The 19,336-nt window shown below is 44.0% G+C and overlaps 1 protein-coding gene across 1 annotated transcript in view; it reads right to left on the bottom strand.

Annotated features, from left to right (window-relative positions):
- Positions 1–4,455: 4,455 nt before the first annotated feature.
- Positions 4,456–19,336, bottom strand: part of VIT (vitrin) — a 51,768-nt gene continuing 36,887 nt past the window's right edge. The window contains exons 13-19 of the mRNA XM_079326375.1: positions 17,822–17,869; positions 13,368–13,430; positions 10,615–10,762; positions 10,335–10,438; positions 9,645–9,871; positions 7,110–7,623; positions 4,456–6,520 (exon numbers count right to left, since the gene is read on the bottom strand). Coding sequence (XP_079182501.1) covers positions 6,342–6,520; positions 7,110–7,623; positions 9,645–9,871; positions 10,335–10,438; positions 10,615–10,762; positions 13,368–13,430; positions 17,822–17,869 — 1,283 coding nt within the window. The 3' untranslated portion in view covers positions 4,456–6,341. The remainder of the gene's footprint in view (positions 6,521–7,109; positions 7,624–9,644; positions 9,872–10,334; positions 10,439–10,614; positions 10,763–13,367; positions 13,431–17,821; positions 17,870–19,336) is intronic.

Below are 19,336 nucleotides of genomic sequence, written 5' to 3' on the forward strand. Positions count from 1 at the left end.
TTTTTTGTGTGTGGCTCAGTACAAGGCTGTGTCAGAATTGCAGTACCACCAAAATTACCTTGTTTAAATGCAACTGTTGTACAAAAGTGAATGTTATTTTGAGTGAGAAATTCTGTTTTCTAATTTATGAAGGAAATAGTTTTCTTGGGAGTAAGCATCCATAAATGTAATATATTTCATGATTTTGAAAAGGTTTATTAATCATGGGACATGAGAAAAATGAAAGCGATTCATTCTCCAAAGATTTGTTTAGCATTTTTTATTAAACAATAGAGTATAAATTTTTGCTTTAAATGGAAATGCTTCTTCAAAAACTTAGCATTAAACTTCTTACTAAAACTCAGTAGTTTAAAATGCTGGATAAATATCTAAAATGGCAAAGATAGAGAATTCAGAGGGAGATTGCTTTGAAATACACCAGTGTAATTTTGAGCTTTTCAAGTGCAGCCCTGAATTTTCTCTTTTTCACTGCAGTTCATATTTTGTGAAACTTCTTGGATAGGTTATATTTAAAGCTACATTCACTTGCCTGAATAAGTCAAATAAATATTTTGTCATTAAAAATTATATAGATCTGCTTATGTTAGTGTGCCATTTAAAATGAGACCCCATTGAGGTAACCATGCAGGCATTTGTGTTGGTATGACAGTAGTGAAGTGGGGTATCTGTGTACTGTACCCGCATTCTGTGCTGAGCAAAATCACACGGACTTCCAGAAATAAGCAATGGTTTTTAAGAGCAGCTTTATTTAATGTTGCAGCAGCAAGTGTCATTTGTACCATATAATTATGTAAATTGGGTGCTAATAAATACTATTTTTCAACATTTTGCATTGTGTTCATAATTCTGCATTTTATCACAAGATATGTGTGGTTTGGAAGTGAGTGCTAGGAGGGGGAAGTGCATTAAGAGTAAGGCAAGTAGAAGGAAGGGCTTGAGGTAACTCCATGTGAAATTCCTGCTGAGCTGTGCAGCACGTTATTGTTCACAGGAGTGCCTTGGTTTATGTGTTCTCTGTAAATCTTGGTTTCATACTGTGGGCTGTTGACACCCCACACCCTTCCATGTGCTGAGGCACGTGGTCCCTGTGTGGGGTGAGTGTGGGGTGAGCAGACACGCGGAGTGGGTGCGGCTGTGCAGGAGCTGGTCTGGCAGCAGGCACTGTTCACAGCCAGACACGTGGCTCTTCCTGAGGACAGTGTTGAAGGTAAAAATAAATGTGTGCTTCTGCCCCTGGGGAGGGGAGGAGGGAGAGCAAACCACACATCACAGATGGCAGCTGCGTTGCTACAGGAAGGGGCTCAGAACGGCACTGTGAGGGGGTGGCACGAGAACCTACACAGAACTGAGCAGAACAGTTGTCAGTGAGCCCATCCTGGTTTTTTTCTGAGTTTGTAGGTGGGATAAGCAAAGGCTTCATCTTTTCTTGGTAGGTATAAAATAGCCTGATTTGGTCCTACTCATCTTCTTGCCTCAAGAGAAAGGAGGAATCGCTTTATGAATTGACAGTACAATCTCATTCACCCCAGTGTGAATGCCTCTAGAAGGTTCCTGAGGTAGGGGAAAGAACATATAGTGAATAATGTACGAGTGACCCTCACATGCAGAAGGTCGTCTTAACAGGCTTCTAGGTTGCCTATGAACAAGACATGACCCCATGATGATTTGCATGTGAGAAAAGTGACTGTACTGGGTGATACAGTGGAACTTCTGCAATTTCTTGAGCTTAAAAAGAAGTAATTTCTATGATTTCTTGAACTGAAATTCTTGGACTGCACTATCAGAGTTCTCATTAGAAATCAGAGAAGGGATTAAACATGGTGTTAAGAAAAATAACATTTCTTGCCATTCAGTAAGACTGACAAAGTTGATTGTGAGGAGTGTTGCTGATGCAGTGCTAAAACCCTCATCCCCCCTCCACCCACCGTTTAACGAGGAAAATTTACTATTTTGAGGAATTTTAAGTATTCAGCTGCATAAGATATACAAATGTAATGTTTTCAGTATGCAGGTGACTTAGTGAATGTAAATGGCGTGATACTATCTAAGATGTCTCAAAATGAGATGGGAAGGGAGAAGAAAAGGGATTAAGTTTTTTCTATAATGTTGCTCATGGACAGAGAAAAACAGCTAGCAGAATGATAGTGGCTTTTTTCAACCATGAAGTAATTTAAGGTATGTATACCATAGAAAGGTGACTTAAATTTGGTGTCTAGGTAATATTTCTGATACTACCTACTGCTTGCTTTGACTTCCTAAGTAGATAACATGGATGATTTCCTGTGGGGTTACAGGTAGGGTGTTAAATCACTAAATATGTTTAGCTTGAGTTGATCCTGGCTGGATGCTTAACTCCAGAGCTTTTCCTGATTACTGGTGTGGTTCTCTCTGTGTGCTGGAGAGCCGTGGGGGAAGGAGTAAGAGGAGGAAGGGGAAGCTTGTCTGCCCACCTGTCATCAGCAGCCATGGAGAAACTCTCCTCTTGCCAAACCAGCAAAGCAGCAGCAGCTGAGGAGCAGGAGGTGCACACTGTGGGTGGTCTTCTGAGCAGGGTGGCACAGTGACAGCAGAAATGCTGAGTGTCCTGCTCTGTGGAAACAGCAGTTTGAGCTGCTCCTCTCTGAAGAAATGGTTGAACTCTTAATCAAACCTGGTGGCTCACTGGAAATGTGAGTGGCTGATGCTGGAGTTGGCAAAAGATGCTGAAACAGAGCTCTGCCAAGGCTTCCAGAGCATGGATGTCATGTAGGTATTTCCAGGTGGATGTTCTGCATTGTGATTGCTGAGCACTGATAAGCCAGCAGCACAACTCTGAGTGCAAGGATGATTATTTCTTAGGGAGAGGGTGATCAGACAACACCCTCTAGAATGTGTATACAGTGACTAGTTCGGACAGCTCCCCTTTCTTCTCTTGGGGGTGCCTCTGCCAGACAGCACTGCACTGGTCAGACATCTGAAACTAAGTGGCCCAGCATGAAGTGACTGGACATCTAGACCCTCTTTTGATTCAGTCCCACATCTAGAAAGTGTGCAGAGCTGGTGTTATTTTTTTTCAGCTTCCAAAGGAAGTCTGGTTCCAGATAAAACATGATCTTGAAGACCTTGGAAAGGACACACAGTTTTGATGCTCTTCAGTCATTAGGCTCTGCTTCAGTTGGCTGATTCCTCTGACAGGTAATTTTGTGGTAGCTCACTCTACATGCTTAGATGAAAAAGATCCTTAAAAGACAACACTGAAGCACCCGGGGCTTTGCCAGCCTTGCTGAGTCTTCCATAATGTAGTAATAACCTCAGCTGTGTTTCAGAAACTAAAATGTCATGGGCTGTATTTTCTGTTTATTTTTTAACCCCATATGAAATGACATGTACAACATGTGCCTTTAGGAAATTTTATTGCAAAAGATATAGCAACTTATGTTGAATAGCTTACATATGTTACAGAAGGAGTTCTGCTGCTTTCTTCAAACAAATATACCCCTTTGAACATTTATCTATATATGTAAGTTATCTTGGTTTTTTTAATAAAACAGTATGTAGAAACTTTAGCAGGCAGCAAGTGATTTGGTTGCTATGAAAGGTAAAGGTGAAGAGGAGTGTGTTCTGTGAATGCATGGAAGGGTGTATTCTTCAAAATTTTGAGGCTTCTGTTTTAGGCGGTGTTTATGAATAGGACATCTATGTTTAGACAAGAGTTGGATTAAACCACTTTCACAGTTTGAGTTTTTGACAATTTCAAGATTGTCCCAAGAAGTAAATAAAAATGCAAATTGAGAACAAGCGCCATAGTTGTTTCACAAACTTAAGATAAACCATTTGAACAACAAACCCTGAAATGCCCTTTATAAATGCTTGACAAAAGATAGGTGTGCAACTTTCCTGTGAAAAAGCATTTGAAAGCTTAATATCATTGCTTGAAGTTTAAGCCTTAGGAAAGAAATTATATCCCATATATGTGTATTCCCTTATGCACATCCTAAAGAACATACATGCTCTAGCTGTTCCTAATGTTCCTAACATCACTGCTGTGCTTTTGGCAGAGCACAAGTGAAGCATTGGGGAGTCACTGCAGGGAACCAATCTTTGGTGCTGCAAGAGTACATTCAGTATGGTGAACAATATGTGGTGGTGAGCTGTTGCATTAAAAATTAAACCACAGTATTAAGGGTAACTCTAAGTTAGGATTTAGGCCTTTTTCTCAGGCAGCCCCAAATCAAGCCCCAAACAAACAGGTTTTCAGGCAATAAATCTGGTGTCTGCACTGAAATCCCCAGTAAATTCAGTTTATGGGTTTGTTTGGAGTTTTGTTCAGCCCATGTAATGTCCCTTGTTGACAGAGAAAGATGTGTTCAGCAGAATGGTAGTGAGGAACTGGGTCAGGAGATGGGGGTATCAGAGTTGCTCTGCTCATGCCTAACTCTCTATCCTTAATGGTTTTTTCAGGCCAAATGCTATTGCTTTGAAGTGGCACAGCACAGATTAGTGGTAAAAACTCTGTATACAAATGCATTTGTGGAAATTGACTGTGTGCTGTGCTTTCAGTCTGGGTGGAGCAGTTGAACTGATGATGCTCAGTTAAAGCTGAATCTTAAATGTTTCTTCTAAGGGGAAGTGATGAACTTTCACTGTGTAAAACTACTGTGTCATCCAAAATCGGTTTTGATAATCTTTTGGGAGGAACCCAGCCTGGCTTATGTTACCCCACCAGGGGGATCATGCAAAATCTTGCTGTTTTCATTAATTTACATTATGCATACTTAGTTGATAGGTTATAAGCTACTTCAGTCATATTTCCATACATAAAGATTTTAAAAATTGTGCTACTTTTGCTGATAAAATGAGTTTCCCTTATGGCAATTCAATTAGAATTTATGTGGCTAATAAATATCTTGGCTCGTGGTTATTAAAACTGTAAATGCTGTTAAGAGCCTGATTTGCAAGTAATATTGCAAATTTGAGTTTTAATTTCTTTCCATTTCATGTTAGTTCCACAAGCCTGGCACAGCATGGCTTTGATTGCCGTAAGGAGTGTGAACACTCACGTTTTTATTGGCTCCTTTGATAACTTCTCTTAATGGATGTATTTTCTTAAATGATACTGGATGGAACATAACCAGCAACTGCTGCTTCCTAAACAAAGTGCAGTTACTTTGGTCCTCCTAGTATGTCTCTTCTCCTGCACTGACTAGTGGTGTGGGTAGTTCGTCACTTAAGACACCACTGTGTGTATTCTGACTGACTGTAATAGGTACATTTTGAAAGCAGTCCATAGAAGAGAAGTCAGTCCTAAACTTGAGGGAGAGTGTCTGTAAATGCTTGAAATTTTACTTTTCCCAGTGTTAACACAGAACTTCAGATAATTCCCTCTTAAATCCTGTTAATGGCTCTTGAATAGCTCTCCTGACACTAGAGACTGCACTTCCAAATGTTGATTTAATGACAGAATGGTGGTTCTTAAATGCTTTTCTGATTGTGAGCTACTTAAACTCACTATTTTTCTCAGAGTCTCCTGTGTCCTGGCAACACTCCTGTGGTCCTGCAGGACTTGAACCACAGAAGGATGAAACTGAGGGGGAAAAACATTTCTCAAGATCAAATAACTAACACAGTGCTGTGGGAGACTAGATCCCAGTTCCTGCATGTTGGCTGCCTTGGCTTTATTGGGGTTGTAGGGTTGTAAAGGAGGCGAAGGATGGTAGGGTCCTGGGGATTTAGCCTTTCCTCTCTCTTGCTTTCCAGTTTCTCAGGGTTTGGATAAATCCCAGTGCTTGAGTTGACATTAGCTGAAGCTTAACTTACTGACAGGACAGCAGTATGGAGAGAGTACCTGATTTTAAGAAGATATTCAAATTTAGCTGTGTTCCCCCTCCAAAAAAAGCATCATGTGTTTGATCCGTGATCTGTGTGTCATCTAGTGGGCAGTGCCACGTGAGGTGTTTCTACCACAGCAGCTCAGCAGCTTGGCCATTCCCTAAAGGGACCTGGTCACTTCAGAAAGCAGGTGGCACGTTTTAAGGAACTTGTATGTGTCCAGAGGTGAGAATTGGGCAAGCTGGGGCTCTATGCTAGGAGCAGCTCTTCAATCAGCTGCAGTTATTTCCTCCATGTTTACTGCCTCTTCTGCTGTCCAACTAAATCAGAGTTTCTGATGCCCACAAGGGAAAAAAAAAAATCGTCTAAACAGAGCATTATGCACAAGGATAGAGCTGCAATCAACCTTGCTGACTGGAAAGTGCCAGAGGGAAACACCTCCAGTGTTTCTTGAACTGAGGACTGGCATTATTTCTGTGGCACTTGGCGTGCCTTCAGCACAGCACCCAAGGGTCCTGCCTTGCTTGAGTCCATCAGTTCCGGGGCTGGGAATTAAACTCTGTGCAAATGTTTTGGATGAGCTGATTAACATAGCGGTAGAGGTTGTCAAATTCATCCACAAAGAAGGAATGCTCCTTAGCAGGGTCTGATGCAATGGCTTCCAGTTCATCTGGGGCTGCCCAAGCAACTCCAATGGAATAAGCGATGACTCCTGGAAAGGAACCCAAAGTTTAGAAAAGCATAAAAGTTTTCATTGTGGTAAATCTAATTTAAGATCAATACTGCAAATGTAGTTTCTAGGCCACAAAAAATGGGCAGTGTGTTTCAATGCTCTCTGTATAAAATGGGTGTTTCAAAATGAAGGAAAATTCTAGCTTGTGCTTTGAAAGTACCTTTTTCCCATAGCAAAAAGGTTTAAACAATAGTGTAGCTTTTGCTCTGGGTCTAAACAACTGATCCAAACAACAGGATCTTGTTCCAGTGCAAATTTGTTGGAAGATATATGTCTATCTTGACTAGAAAGCCAAAGGAGTCCTGTGTTACTAAGACAGCAAAAATCCCTTGACATCTCCCAGACATAGCTGCATGTGTGATGATTTATAAGTTTTTTTTCTGGAGTTCCTTATTCAGCTTTAAACAGATGCTGATCTTGCTGGAGCTCAGTGGGACCCCAGGGAGAGGCAGTACTGTTCCTGCATAAGATTTCATCCAGTGCCTTCAAATTATGGCAAAGTGCATTTATCTGACCTGGATAAGTGCTGAGGCATGAGGGGAGAGCAGTCAGTGATAGAAGACCTTACCATTTTGGTGAGCTGCCATGGCTGGCACGCTGACATCGTCATAAGACCTGCCGTCTGTGATGAGAATCATGATCTTCCTTTTGTTGGGTTTGGACTTGCTGAAGAGCTGCTCTGAGGCGTAGCTGATGGCTGCTCCCGTGCTGGTGCCGCCGCTCCAGTAGCTGATCCTTTTGATGGCGTTCAGTACGTCCTGCTTGGTGCTGTACTTGTCAAAGCTGAACTCCAGCCTCTGTTCGTAGGTGTACTGCACGGCTCCGATGCGCGTGTCGGTGTCGGAAATCTCGAACTCCTTGCTGATGTTGGCCACGAACTGCAGCACGGTGCGGAAGTTGCCGGTGCCGACGCTGCTGGAGCCGTCGATGACGAAGCCGATGTCGGCGGCGTTGAGGCAGGTCTTGCTGCAGGCCAGCCGCTCCGTGTCGCACACCCGCTTCACCAGGGGCTGCACCACCTTGTGCAGGCTGAACCAGCTGGGCACGCTCAGGGAGTAGAAACCGTTTGTCCTGCACACTGCCTGCAAGGCAACACGAGGATAAACGCCATGGGAATTCAGGCTGCCTGTTCCTGCTGGGGTATGGAGCCAAATTGGAAATACGGGCTCCTGGAAAGAGCAATGCTGGAGTCTGAAATGGCCTCTCCTCCAGTCACCATCTGCTTCCCTAGGAAATGATGTCAGTGTAACATCACAGATACTTGTGTAATGTGACAGTTTTTTCTGCCTTTTTAAAAAAACTGTGGGATGGAGCTGATATTATAGTAGTGAAGGAGCTGTAATAAGCAAGTTTGCCACCTGTCAGGCTGTTTTACGTGAGTTACATTGTTCGTGGGAAAAGCATCCAAATCACAGAGCTGCTCTTAGTGTGGCCCCCATGGACATTACGTGAGGTTTGTATGTTTGCCAGGTAGCAACTTCAACTCCCATCATTCAGAACAAGAAGGAAAGTTTTGCCTGCTGACAAATCCTATTGCTGTGAAGTGAAACCCAGGGCTTAAGCTGAGGCTAACTTGGTTCATGCCCTTTTAAGCAGAGAAAACCCAGGCTGAGTGTGTTTGTTCTGCCAAATAGTCAAAAAACAAACAAAAAAAACCATTAACTTTTATAAGTAAATACTCATTAGGGCCAGATCTGCAGGAGGCTTCTATAGGGCCAGTAGGAGTCAGGTAAGTGTGGGTAGGAAGTAGGGCGGGCACAGAAGAGGGAGAGGTCAAGGGCTGGAGGAGGGAACAGGAAGAAGAGTGACACAAACAGTCTAGATCAAATTGTCTTTGGCTTTAGTGCCTTTTAAATGCCAGTTCCTCAGACCTCTGAGTGAGAATACTTTGTTTAGCCATGCTTTATCTATCAGCTTCGTGATAGTGTGTGTATCTGACTGTTTTAAAAGACCAAGGCACTGGCCTTACTTTGCATAAAGCCTAACAGCTCCAAGGGAGTTACAGTTCTCTCCAGTCTGGGCTTCCCATGGTGTCCTGCTCACATTTACTCTTCTTAGTGTCTCAATTCTATTTTAGTGTTATGATGCAGCAGTATCAAGCCACCATTCTCTCCTTACCTTCCTGTTCTGAGCCCACTCTACTCTCACTTCTGGTGTGTCCCTGGCAGGTTTTCAGAGACTCACTGTAGCTTTGTTCTTTTAAAAACATTAAATGCAAATGAGGCTACAATCTAATTGTGTGCTGACCAGAGACAGTGCACCTCTTTGGAGCAGCTCTGAAACTCATGGGAGATTATTTCATGGCAGAGCAACCCAGCTCAATGGGAATCTGTTTTCTGAAAATACCGGATAACTCAACCCTGTTTCCTAGGCCCAGCCTGGTCTGCCACTTGGTAGATATCTCTTGCCCTAACTGGGTGCCAACTCATCCTGAAGCACTGTTGATCAGACACTGTTGGTGCCAAAAAGAAATCAATCAAAGTTTGCATTCTCTTTATTTTTTTTTTTTTTCTGCACATGGCAGGGATTTACCCTTTTTCCAAGAGCTACCATGAAATCCATAGCAGCAGAAACAAATAAATGAAAAATAGCCTTCATCAACAGTGAAAACAGAATGTTTGAGTTATCCAGTATAACTGAAAAACTAGGATGTGCCTGTGTTGGGACTGTGCCAACCTTTGCTTATGTGGGACCTGTTTGTAAATGCAACATTGACATTAGGTTGACAGGGCTCCTCACCCTTTCCCTAGTGGGCAATGCACAGCAGGAGGTTCATGGAAAAACAATTTCAAATTGCTCAGGCTGCAACTGTACTTTGTCACACTACTGTGTATTTGGAAAACTGCAGGTATGTGCTAAGGTTTAATCAGTCAAAAGCCATTTCCTTGATGATGTACCTTAAACCAGAACTTTACTGACTTCATCCCCTTTCTGACCTCAGCATCACTGCCCGGTTTTTGTACAGAGAAACTCAAGACAGTATGCACAAGAAGGAAAAGAAATAACCATTAGTGGTAAGAAGGAAAGGGAAATGCCCTGAATGAAGTTGGTTGAAAAGTTTAGTCAGTGCCAAGCTCCTGGTCAGACTCAGCCCACTAAGTACCTTGTCCACAAAGTTCGGTTCAATTACGTTCTGCTTTTCACTTTGAGCAGCTGCTTCAACAGTGACAAAGAAAATGTTGATCCCTGATTCTCTGGCCAGCCTGGAGGCCTCTTCCACCCGGTCAGTCGGCCACCCATCCACCATCACAACAACTACATTGGGTGCTCCACCTCGGTTTCCATTAGCATCCAGAAAGAAGTTTTTGTTAACAAAGGAGAGTGCCTTCCCTGCAATAGAAGAGGAGTTGAGGAGGAGTTATGGGTCTGGAAGCACTCTGTCTGATAATATCCCGGGAAACAGTAGGTAGAGAGCTGAGGAAAGCAGTTTCTGTGGCTGTGTGAGCAGCAGGGAGGCCTCTGCTGCTGGTGCCAGTGCTTCCCGAGCCCTCCTGCACTGAACCCCCTCCCTATGCCTCAGAGAGGCTGAGGATGATGAGCTGGATTATCAAGGATCCCCACAGCATTGATGGGAACTGCCTGCAAGGAGACAGGTATGTCCTGTCATGGATTTACAGTGCCTGGGATCAACACATGCAGGTTATGGGAGTTGTGCTCTCTCACCAGCCCAGCCCTAGCACTAAGCACTGTTTGGTCCCAGCCTCTGCATGCTGTGAGGAGGTGTCAGTTTGCTATAGCCCAGGCTCTGAAGCCCTCCCTGAGCTGAGGATGTGCAAGCCGCCCCATCACCTACCAACATTGGAAAGTCCCCCTTTCTGTTGGATTTTCTCGATGGCATTCCTTAGATCCTTGGAGTTGACGTAAGTTTTTAGGTTAAATTCTGTGGAAGGGTCATCACTAAAAGGGGAAATTAGAGCAAATGTCAGTGTTTTGCTTCACATACAGCACAAAAGCCATTGTGCTGGTCTGTGCTACCTGGCTCCTAGTGCAAGCTGATGAGGCCTTTAGCAGCTACAGCTGCCAGGGTGTGCAGTCACACCCTGGGGCAATGGGAATGTCTGGGAAACTCTTACCCATACTGAACAATGCCCATCAGAGGACCAGCACTGCCGATGCCAAGGGCTTGAGCCACGTTACCAAGGAACCGCTTCTGGAGCTGAAAGCGGCGTTTGCCGATGCTCCAGCTCCCATCCATTAAGAAGGACAAATCAACCTTGCAATCTGAGGAGAGATAAAGAAACACAGAAGGTATACACAGAAGGTATTTTTAGTCCTTTCTGATTGCTCTGCTTCTTGCAAGCAGCAAAGGCCTGAAAAGTCTGCATGCAGTGACTTGTCCTGCTGTGTAAACTCTACAAAAAAGCCTTTGACAAGGACAAGTCACAGTTGGCAGCTCAAGTCTGTCCTACTCATTGATTAGCATAGTTCTTGGCATGACTTTGGCCCATACAACATCTGAGCTTGGCTGTGTGATGAAAGGGCAAGAATCTTTTCACAGGGGTCAGTCTGGGAGCAGTGCATTTTGGGGGCTCCACAGGAGCAAGCTGACTTGTATATCGTGTGCCCTCAGAGCCACGTCTTGGCTCAGCACGCTTTATTTGCAGCCCAGGGATGATGGGAGTTTGTAAAATCAGCCATGGTGCTTGGATTTTGTGGTCTGACCACCTGCAGAGCACAAACTAAGGGGATTTCTGTGGTGACACTTTTGTGGACTTAATTGATGTAATAGACATAGCAGGAACTGTTATTGTGTTAATGTTGCTCAGAAGGGAGAGATGTTCCTGAAATGTGTGATGCCTGGGACGTGCCTCAGGGGAAGGACACTGTTGGGTCTCTTCAAGGTGATTGCAATCCAAGATTACCAACAACAATCCTGGCAGCTCTGCATTTCTGAATGAGAATTGTTCATCAGTTTCCTTCTGAGCTGAAGCTAACATCAAGGATGATGATTTTGCTTGGGATGTTCAGACTGAGTAGGGGCTGTTCTTTTGCATTCTATTGCCTTGTACCCATGTGTGCAGCAGCAGCAGCAGCAGTGTGTTGTTGTGTGTTTCCTCTCTAGGCTGAAAGCAATGTTCTATAAAAGAACAAAACAAACAAACAAACTCTTCCCTTTAATTACACAGATGAACCTCATCTTTGTGCTGCAAATGCTGTTTTCATCACTGCCAGCCTGCCTTCACGTTTTTGCAAGTTAGTGGGGAAAAATTCATCTTTGGTCTGCGACTGGGAGTGGGACCAAATTTTGGCTTACTAGAGCGCTAATTAACATTTTCCCCCTCTGGCATCTGGGTCATCCCCATCTCTTGATTTCCCTCTGATGATGCCTCCTACCAATCAGACTGTTCAAACTACTGTGTTTTAATCATTAGGTAGCCCGAAGGCTACAAAGCACCAATTGTTCTTAGTGGCTTATGCAACTGCCTCCCATCTCATTACCTTCAATTTTTTCTCCCATAGCTGTCTCTTTTTTTGTAATTCTAATAATGCTGAATTACAGGAGCGTGACTGAGAACTGTGTCCGCTCACAGCAGATCGTGAGGCAAGGTTGGGAACCCAAAACAAATACCTCAATTAACAGTTAAGTTTTCCTGAATTTCTTGTCCTTCAAAGGGAACTAGTTCATGAGATCTATATGCAGAAAGTGGGCAGTTTGTTAGCCAGTAGGGTCTGGGGAGGCAAAAATTTACATACACTTATAGACAGACTTGGTTTCTGAGGAGGATTCAGATTCGGTGCTGGGACATAGAAGGACACTGCAAGAGCACAGACTAGAGGTGCTTCATAGGGAGGTGAGCACTTTCTGATTTTCAGGGAGGCAAGATGTGAATTAAGCCTTTTATGGTCCTAGAGTTATCAGTGGGATAAAAATTTTGTTTCTTGTGTGACTTTTTTCATTTTAGCTGCTGGAAACACAATCTTTGCTGGTGTCTCCATTGTACCGAGTTGTTTTCCTGCAGTGCAATGGGATCTGCAGGGCAGAGCCTTCCCTTTTTCTCCTTCTTTCCCTTATTTCTGTATCAGTTTCAGGTGTAGTTGACATCTTTGATAGGGAAAAGATTTCTTTAAATATTACGAGGAATGTCTGGCAATACATGGACACTTGGTTCAGTAGTTACTGTAAAGAGCCCAAACAGTGTTCAGCAGCCCAAGGATAGGCAAATGAGAACCCAGACATTGTAGGAGGGGTGAACCCTCTCTTTGGGTGGCTTCTAATGAAGACATGGCAGGCGACCCCATCTCTCCTTTAAGAACTTGTTTTCTCTTTCTTGTGCTTCTTTGGGCCTCAACTATAGATGGGTTAATGGGTAAATCTACATTTATAATGGGCTGTAGAAGATTTCAGGGTAGGGGAACCTGCATTTTCTCTCTGAACTTGAGTGGTCTTTGATGTTCCCTTTGCATGCTCTCTCTCCTGGCTGTGGCAGGCGTTGGGTCCCTTTCTCAGGTGGTTTCCTTCCCTCCCACCCACTGCTGTGGGAAGGGTGCCTGCACAAGCATAGCCATAGCAGCCTGCTCTGGTCTGCTCATCTAAGCCTGGCTGCAGCACACTGGATTGCTGTCCTCTGCCACCAAAGTACCTGAGTGAAGAAGCTCTGCACATTGACAGCATGGAGCTGATACTGCCTGGGAAGAGGTGGTAGGAAACAGCCACTATCTCACTGCCCAGGTAAGCTACATTTTCTTCCTGTGAGGGAAAAAATGTTTTCTTGGATTTTCTCAGGCTTTCTTGTAAACTTACCTTTGGCTATTTAATTTGAATGCATTCTAGCAATATGTAATAATTAATGTCACTTAATTATGAAGTTAATTCTGAAGTACATACTCTGATTCCCCTGGGAGATGGGTTCCAGCGGCTTTGGATTCAATTCTTCTTTTGTACTGAAGCCTAAACAGAGAAAGGAAAGCATCTATCAGTGTGTGCTTGGTGGCTGCCCTTGCTCTTTAGGGAAATGGGCAACAGGGTCACTGCAGAGATATGGGGGGAAACCAGGATGGGGAGGACATCCTTGGAGTTTACCTTTTTTCGTCTTTTCATCACTCTTGGGGTAAAACAAGAGCAGAGACATTTCTAGGAAAGCCACCAAAATCTCTCTTAACACCAGCTTTGAGATGCTCCCCTTGGGGAGTCTGTCCTCCAACTGCAAGGGCTTGGGAGCTTCATGTACAAGTAGTGGGCTCCTCAGGAGCAGAGGCTGGTGGCCAGGGTGTGGGATGGGGACTCCCAGCAGTTTTCCCCTGAGAACCAGCACTGCCACCCCGCTGGCTCGCTGTGCCTTGCAAATAAACTGCACGAGGTCTGAAGTGGATAAGCAACAGAATGACCATGGTGTTTTCTGCCTGGAGAGGAAGGCACAGGCAGCAGCTCACTCCAGCTGATTACAGCTGGGGAAGCAATGCAAGCCACAGCTCCTCAGGTGCCTCGATGAGTCTGGGTTATTTTGCAAAGCACAAAAGAGACAGGGTAACAGAGAGCGATGGTTAACTCAAGGGAAAGAAAGTCTCATGGGTCACTAGTGGATTCTAGTGAAGTGTTTGGGTGGTAGCAGCCTTGAAAATATGAATTGATGTCCTTGTGAAAGGTACTGACCCACAGGACACTATCAGGCTGGCGTCAGGTCTAAAAATGCTGAACTTCACTCATGACTTGAATGTCTGGAAAGACTCCCCTACAGTCCAGCATCTCCCTTCCAGGCAAGGGCAAAGAGCTGTGTCTTTTCAGAACAGCATGACAAGATTAAGGGGATTTAGCTGGGATAATCCTCAGAAGAGACAGCAACGATCAGACAAGCTGCAAACTGAACACTCACCAAGAAAGCTCTTGGTCTAAAGAACAGCAGAACACCTTATTTTTGTAAGCTGCATGTTAGATTTTTTAAGAAAAGTAGGACAAAGACTTTCTTAAATCTTCATCACCAAGTAAATTAAGGAAAGATTACTGACTTCAGAGGCACAGTGAAAAGGAAATTTTAGAAAGTGTGAGCTTTATAAAGAAAATTATGAGAAATTATTAGGTGCCACAGTTTGTCTCTCCACAGCAGCCAGCCATGAGCAAGCTAAGCATGAGAGCGTCAGTGTATGTGAAGGGACATTAGAAAAGGTCACCACCTAAATATGATGGGAGGTGTAACAGCCTAAGCTGAAGGTATTAAGGACCAAGCCATAATAAGGCAGAGTACTGTGAAGAAAATAGAGGGAAATACCAGCTCCGTCCTCCTCTGTAACACTCCTATTTCTATTCCAATTAAGTCTAAAAACTGACCACTCCTAATTGTCAAATACAACATCTTTGAGTCCTTCTAGCTGCATGCTGAAAGCTGCACATAGTTTGGGGTCAGGGTCTCTGTTTGTGCTAAGCCTGAGTATGCAGGACCTGATTGGTACCTGATCCCTGCTGGGAGGTTCCAGCACACCTCAGTGTCTGTACTGACAGGGGAGCTTTGGGTTCTCCGTTTGAAATTCAGCTGCCAGTGCACAAAGTTTCTACTGCAGGGATTAAACGGAGTTGCTGACAGCAGCACCAAGGCAGGGATTTCCCTCTGCTTTGCTTGTCCCCAGGCATCTGCTGTTGCCTGTTGCTAGAGCCAGGACATGGAACTAGCTGGAGCACTGTGATTTGCCTTGTATGGGAGCCCACGGGGCTGCCTGTGGGTGAAGTAGGCAGAGGGCACAGAGTTGCCCCGCTTTGCTTGCAGCAAGAGTTGGTGATTGCTTTGTGTGTTTTGTTTGAGAATTTCCCTGCTATGTCTGGCCAGGTTGGAGAGCCCCAGGGCTGGTTTGCTTTGTGTCACAGTGTATGTGGTGCCTGCAGTGCCTGCACATGCAGTCTCCCTGTGCTCCTGCCCAAATTTTGGACAGGGTATTTTCTGGACTGGAATAGGAGCTCTCCAGACATCCTGGCACTGGCTCTTGTGACAGAAATGCCTCTCTCCCACGGTTAGTGGAGCTGGCCCTCCAGTGCCAGAGCAGGCTGGATGCATTCAAAAGCAGGCTGGCAAGCCAGGCTCCAGCTGGCTGCATCTCTTATGGCTGGAGCTGTTGTCCAGCACTGCTGGCTTGTGCCTCTTGTATTGTGCAGTGGGGATGAGCTCCCAGGCCAGGAACAGGGAAGAGTGCACCTGGTGTTGTGTACTTGCCCATGGGAGCCCATTTAGTTGGGGGAAGCACCAGCAGGGAGAGGCAGAGTGGTGGAGCTGGTGCAGCACTGCCTGAGGCTGGCTGGCCACTATTCCTGACTGAGGAAAAGTGATGTGGAACAGGGGTGACACCAAACAGTTCCATTCAGTGATATCTGCTACAGGAAACATTTCTGACCTCTCTCAGGCCTGAAGGTCTTACTGACAAGGACCAAACCTGCTATTGAAGGAAGGCAAATCTTATGCAAATTTATGGTTATTTTATCTGATGTGGAAGCTAAAGGCAATGTGACTTGGCCATTCAGAGTCTCTCTTTGTTAACCACATGGATGACAATGATTCAATGAATTGGGTTGTTTTTGTGTTTTTTTTAAACCTGAAATAGTCATCATCCCTCTTCCTGACTGTGTATATTCCAGTACAGGCTTTAATTACACAGGCACATAATAGTTCCTCAGCAACAGACCAAAGCCACACTTCATCCTGCAGCCTGCACACTGCATACCTCACATGTGCCAGCTTGGTATCCCATATGTGCAGTTCCTCCCCCCCCCACCTTGTCTTATTTGCAGAACAGAAAGTAGGTGGATTTAACACTGTAGTGAAATTAGAAATTAGCATGTACCATCCATTTTAGCAACTAAATTGTATATGAAGGATAATTCATAGTTAGCTATTTGCCTCATGCATATATCTACATCCTGTAAAATCCATATTCTCATATTCTTCTCCCAGGCATATAGCTGACATTAGTTTTATCAGCATGGAAAACTCAGGTGTAGGCAGTGCAGTGTTTTTCATTTTTATTTGCCAGTGCAATTATCAGTTCTTGAAGGTTGTGGGTCAGGTGGCTGATTTGTGCTTAGTGGAACAATAAGGTCACCCACTAAATACTCCTCCCCAGCTAATTGGGGAGGTGGTCAGCCTCTATGGGCCTCCCTGTTCTGCCAGCCCAATTTAATGTTGGTATTGCCATGGGAATTTCAACTCTCTGCATGGGCAGTCTACACCATGCTAATTAAAGTTCCCTTCACTGATTGTCACAGCTGTCCATACTGATTAGACTTCCCATTCATTTAAGTAAGACAACAGTGATTATATCCACGCCAGAAACCACTCCTTTGAAGTGACAATCTGAATTCATCAGACTCTATCTCACTGGTCTACGCCAGCACTTCAGTTGCTGAGAAACTGTTAATACAACATCCCTCCCCCACGCCTAACCTTTCATTGCATTTAATGCAATCTGTCATTTTCTGCCTCAAAATATCCCTCTGCACCCTGGCCCTCATGCTGTAGCTTTTCCTGATTAGCACACTAATGGCTTTGAAGCAAGAAGAGTATTCAAGGAATTGGCCTTTACAAGGCCACCAGCACAGCCCTCTCCAGCATCAAAACCAGTGGTGGGAAAGACCTCTTGTATTGGATGGTCAGGCCCCTTGTAAGAGGGAGAGTACCATGTCATGAATTGGTCTGTATCTTTTGTAGTCTGCTTTTAATGTTCCCAAGGGAAGGGAGCTGTTAAATCTGCAGTTGGGAACTGCTCCTGATTAAGGATTGTACAAGTCTTGGTCTTGTTGCTACTAGAGCCTGTTAAAAATGTAGGGTTCTTTTTTCCTTCACCAGTACTCATAAAAATATTCTTATCTCCATATCATCAGTTTTTAAGGCTAAAATTCAGTAAATTTCAATGACATTCATTATTCATTACATTTGATATGAACCCTTCTTTTCTTATCTGAATGTCTTCCCTAAGTACATTGACATCAGGATAATCTGTCATGTTCTTCACTGATTGCAGCTCTGTGCTGCCATCTCAGCTGTCGCATTCCCAAAATACCTTCTCGTATACAAATGGATTTCACTAGAACCCCTTTCCTGTAGTGTAGCTGCCAGCTCTTTCCAGAGCTCATCTCTTCTGCTCCTGCTCTAAGCAGGAACTCAAGAGTGATGAAGCACAGAATAATCTGCTGAGATGTAAACAGCATGCCTTATTTATAATTTTAAATGCTGTAATTGCTTCTTAAAATGAGATTGTTATCACCAGAGTCATGGGGCTATTGAATAAATAGATTTTGCTTTTCCTGTGTGTGATGGAAACCACTTACTCCCAGACTAGTTACTAGATATTTTAAATATTTACCTGTGTCAAAAAGGCTCAGTCCAGGTTTCCATGAGTCTATTTCCATTGCTTTCACACATGAAAGAGAAAAAAAAATTCTGATAGTAGTGCAAATACTAGAGAATCACAAAGTTCTGACTCAATTTAGAAAGGTCAGTTCAGACAATAACATATATTAACAATTTAGGAGCTGAGGAAATCAGTAAACCTGAGAACTTTTATGTGCACATGTCAAGCCATAATTAGGAGACTTATATCACTGCCTTCAGAGCACTAACCTTTTTTAAGGTTTTAAATACATCTTTCTAGATCTGTTTTGGTCTTGTTCCTGTAAATTGCATTGATACTGAAGCACTGGCCTCAGGTTTTTTTGGGTTTTTTTTGTTAAGTTGTTTTTTGCTGAAAATCTGCAAGTACCTCTCACCTACAGATTTCTCTATTCCCTCAGCCCACCCAAACACAAAGAAGTTGTCTAAAAATTGCTTGCCCCTCATTAGGCATGAATACCTTTGTCAAAATTGCTACTCTTACAAATTAACCCCCAATTATCTTTGTTTTCGGAACCTGCTGAAAAATGTTCCCAAAAAGTGAATGTTTTGCTCTGTGTAGCAGCCAGATGAATGCCCTTGCATCTGACTAGGACAGAAACTGGGAATCTCAGGAAGAAAATATTTAACTCTATGGAAGACTCAATAAGCTGCACAGAGCTGGTGTGCCCCTGACTGCAGCCGTGGGTGAACTACAATGTAGGCTTCAACAAAGTGATGCATGGGCTTCCAGTGTCCTCCAACCTAGAGAGAGCACTGACCTTGTCCTTAGCTTGCCTTTCCCATGAGGAGCTGTCAGGTTTCTTTGGGAGGGAGACCTGTTGGATAAGACTGATGGCTGAATAGGATGTGTGGTCTCCATTAGGGTGGGAGGAACCCTGTCATGTTTCATTACTAGGGTGATTTCCCTCCTTATGCTGAGCACTACTTAAACACCCTATGAAGGATATAAAAACTGAGCAAAGCGAAGGGCTAAGCCAATCATGATGCACACAGAAGCTTTTTTGTGATTTTGCTTAGGAGGAGAAGTAGGATAAAGGAAGGGAAGGCCTGGGTGATGAGAAAAGAAACAAGAGGAAAACCAGGAGGAACATTCCTATATTCTGGCAGTGTTGTTTGCCAGTTTTGTACATCCTTCAGCAGAGTCATGAGCAAACAGCAGTGACAGGAGCTAGGAGTGCTGGTTGTAAAGCAGGGGGACCCTACCCACAGAGAAGAGCTGATGCTCATTTGTTATCAGAGTGGCCAACATGTGTCCTGAATACTGTCACTGAGAAGAGCAAATTTCAGTGAAACCACTTTGTGAGTAGATAATCTCAAAAGGTGTGCTTCCCCCTCCCAGGCTGGAGGAACACCCAGTGACTGTGAAAAAGAAAGATTCATATGAAGCTGCTTTTCATCCTGACCAGCTGAAAAGAAAAAACAAGCAGACAATTACCAAGAAGACCCTGCATTTCTTGAATCTTCTGTACAAATATGCTGCTCTGTG

The sequence above is a fragment of the Erithacus rubecula genome (assembly GCF_903797595.1).
Source record: "Erithacus rubecula genome assembly, chromosome: 2".
NCBI lineage: Eukaryota > Metazoa > Chordata > Aves > Passeriformes > Muscicapidae > Erithacus > Erithacus rubecula.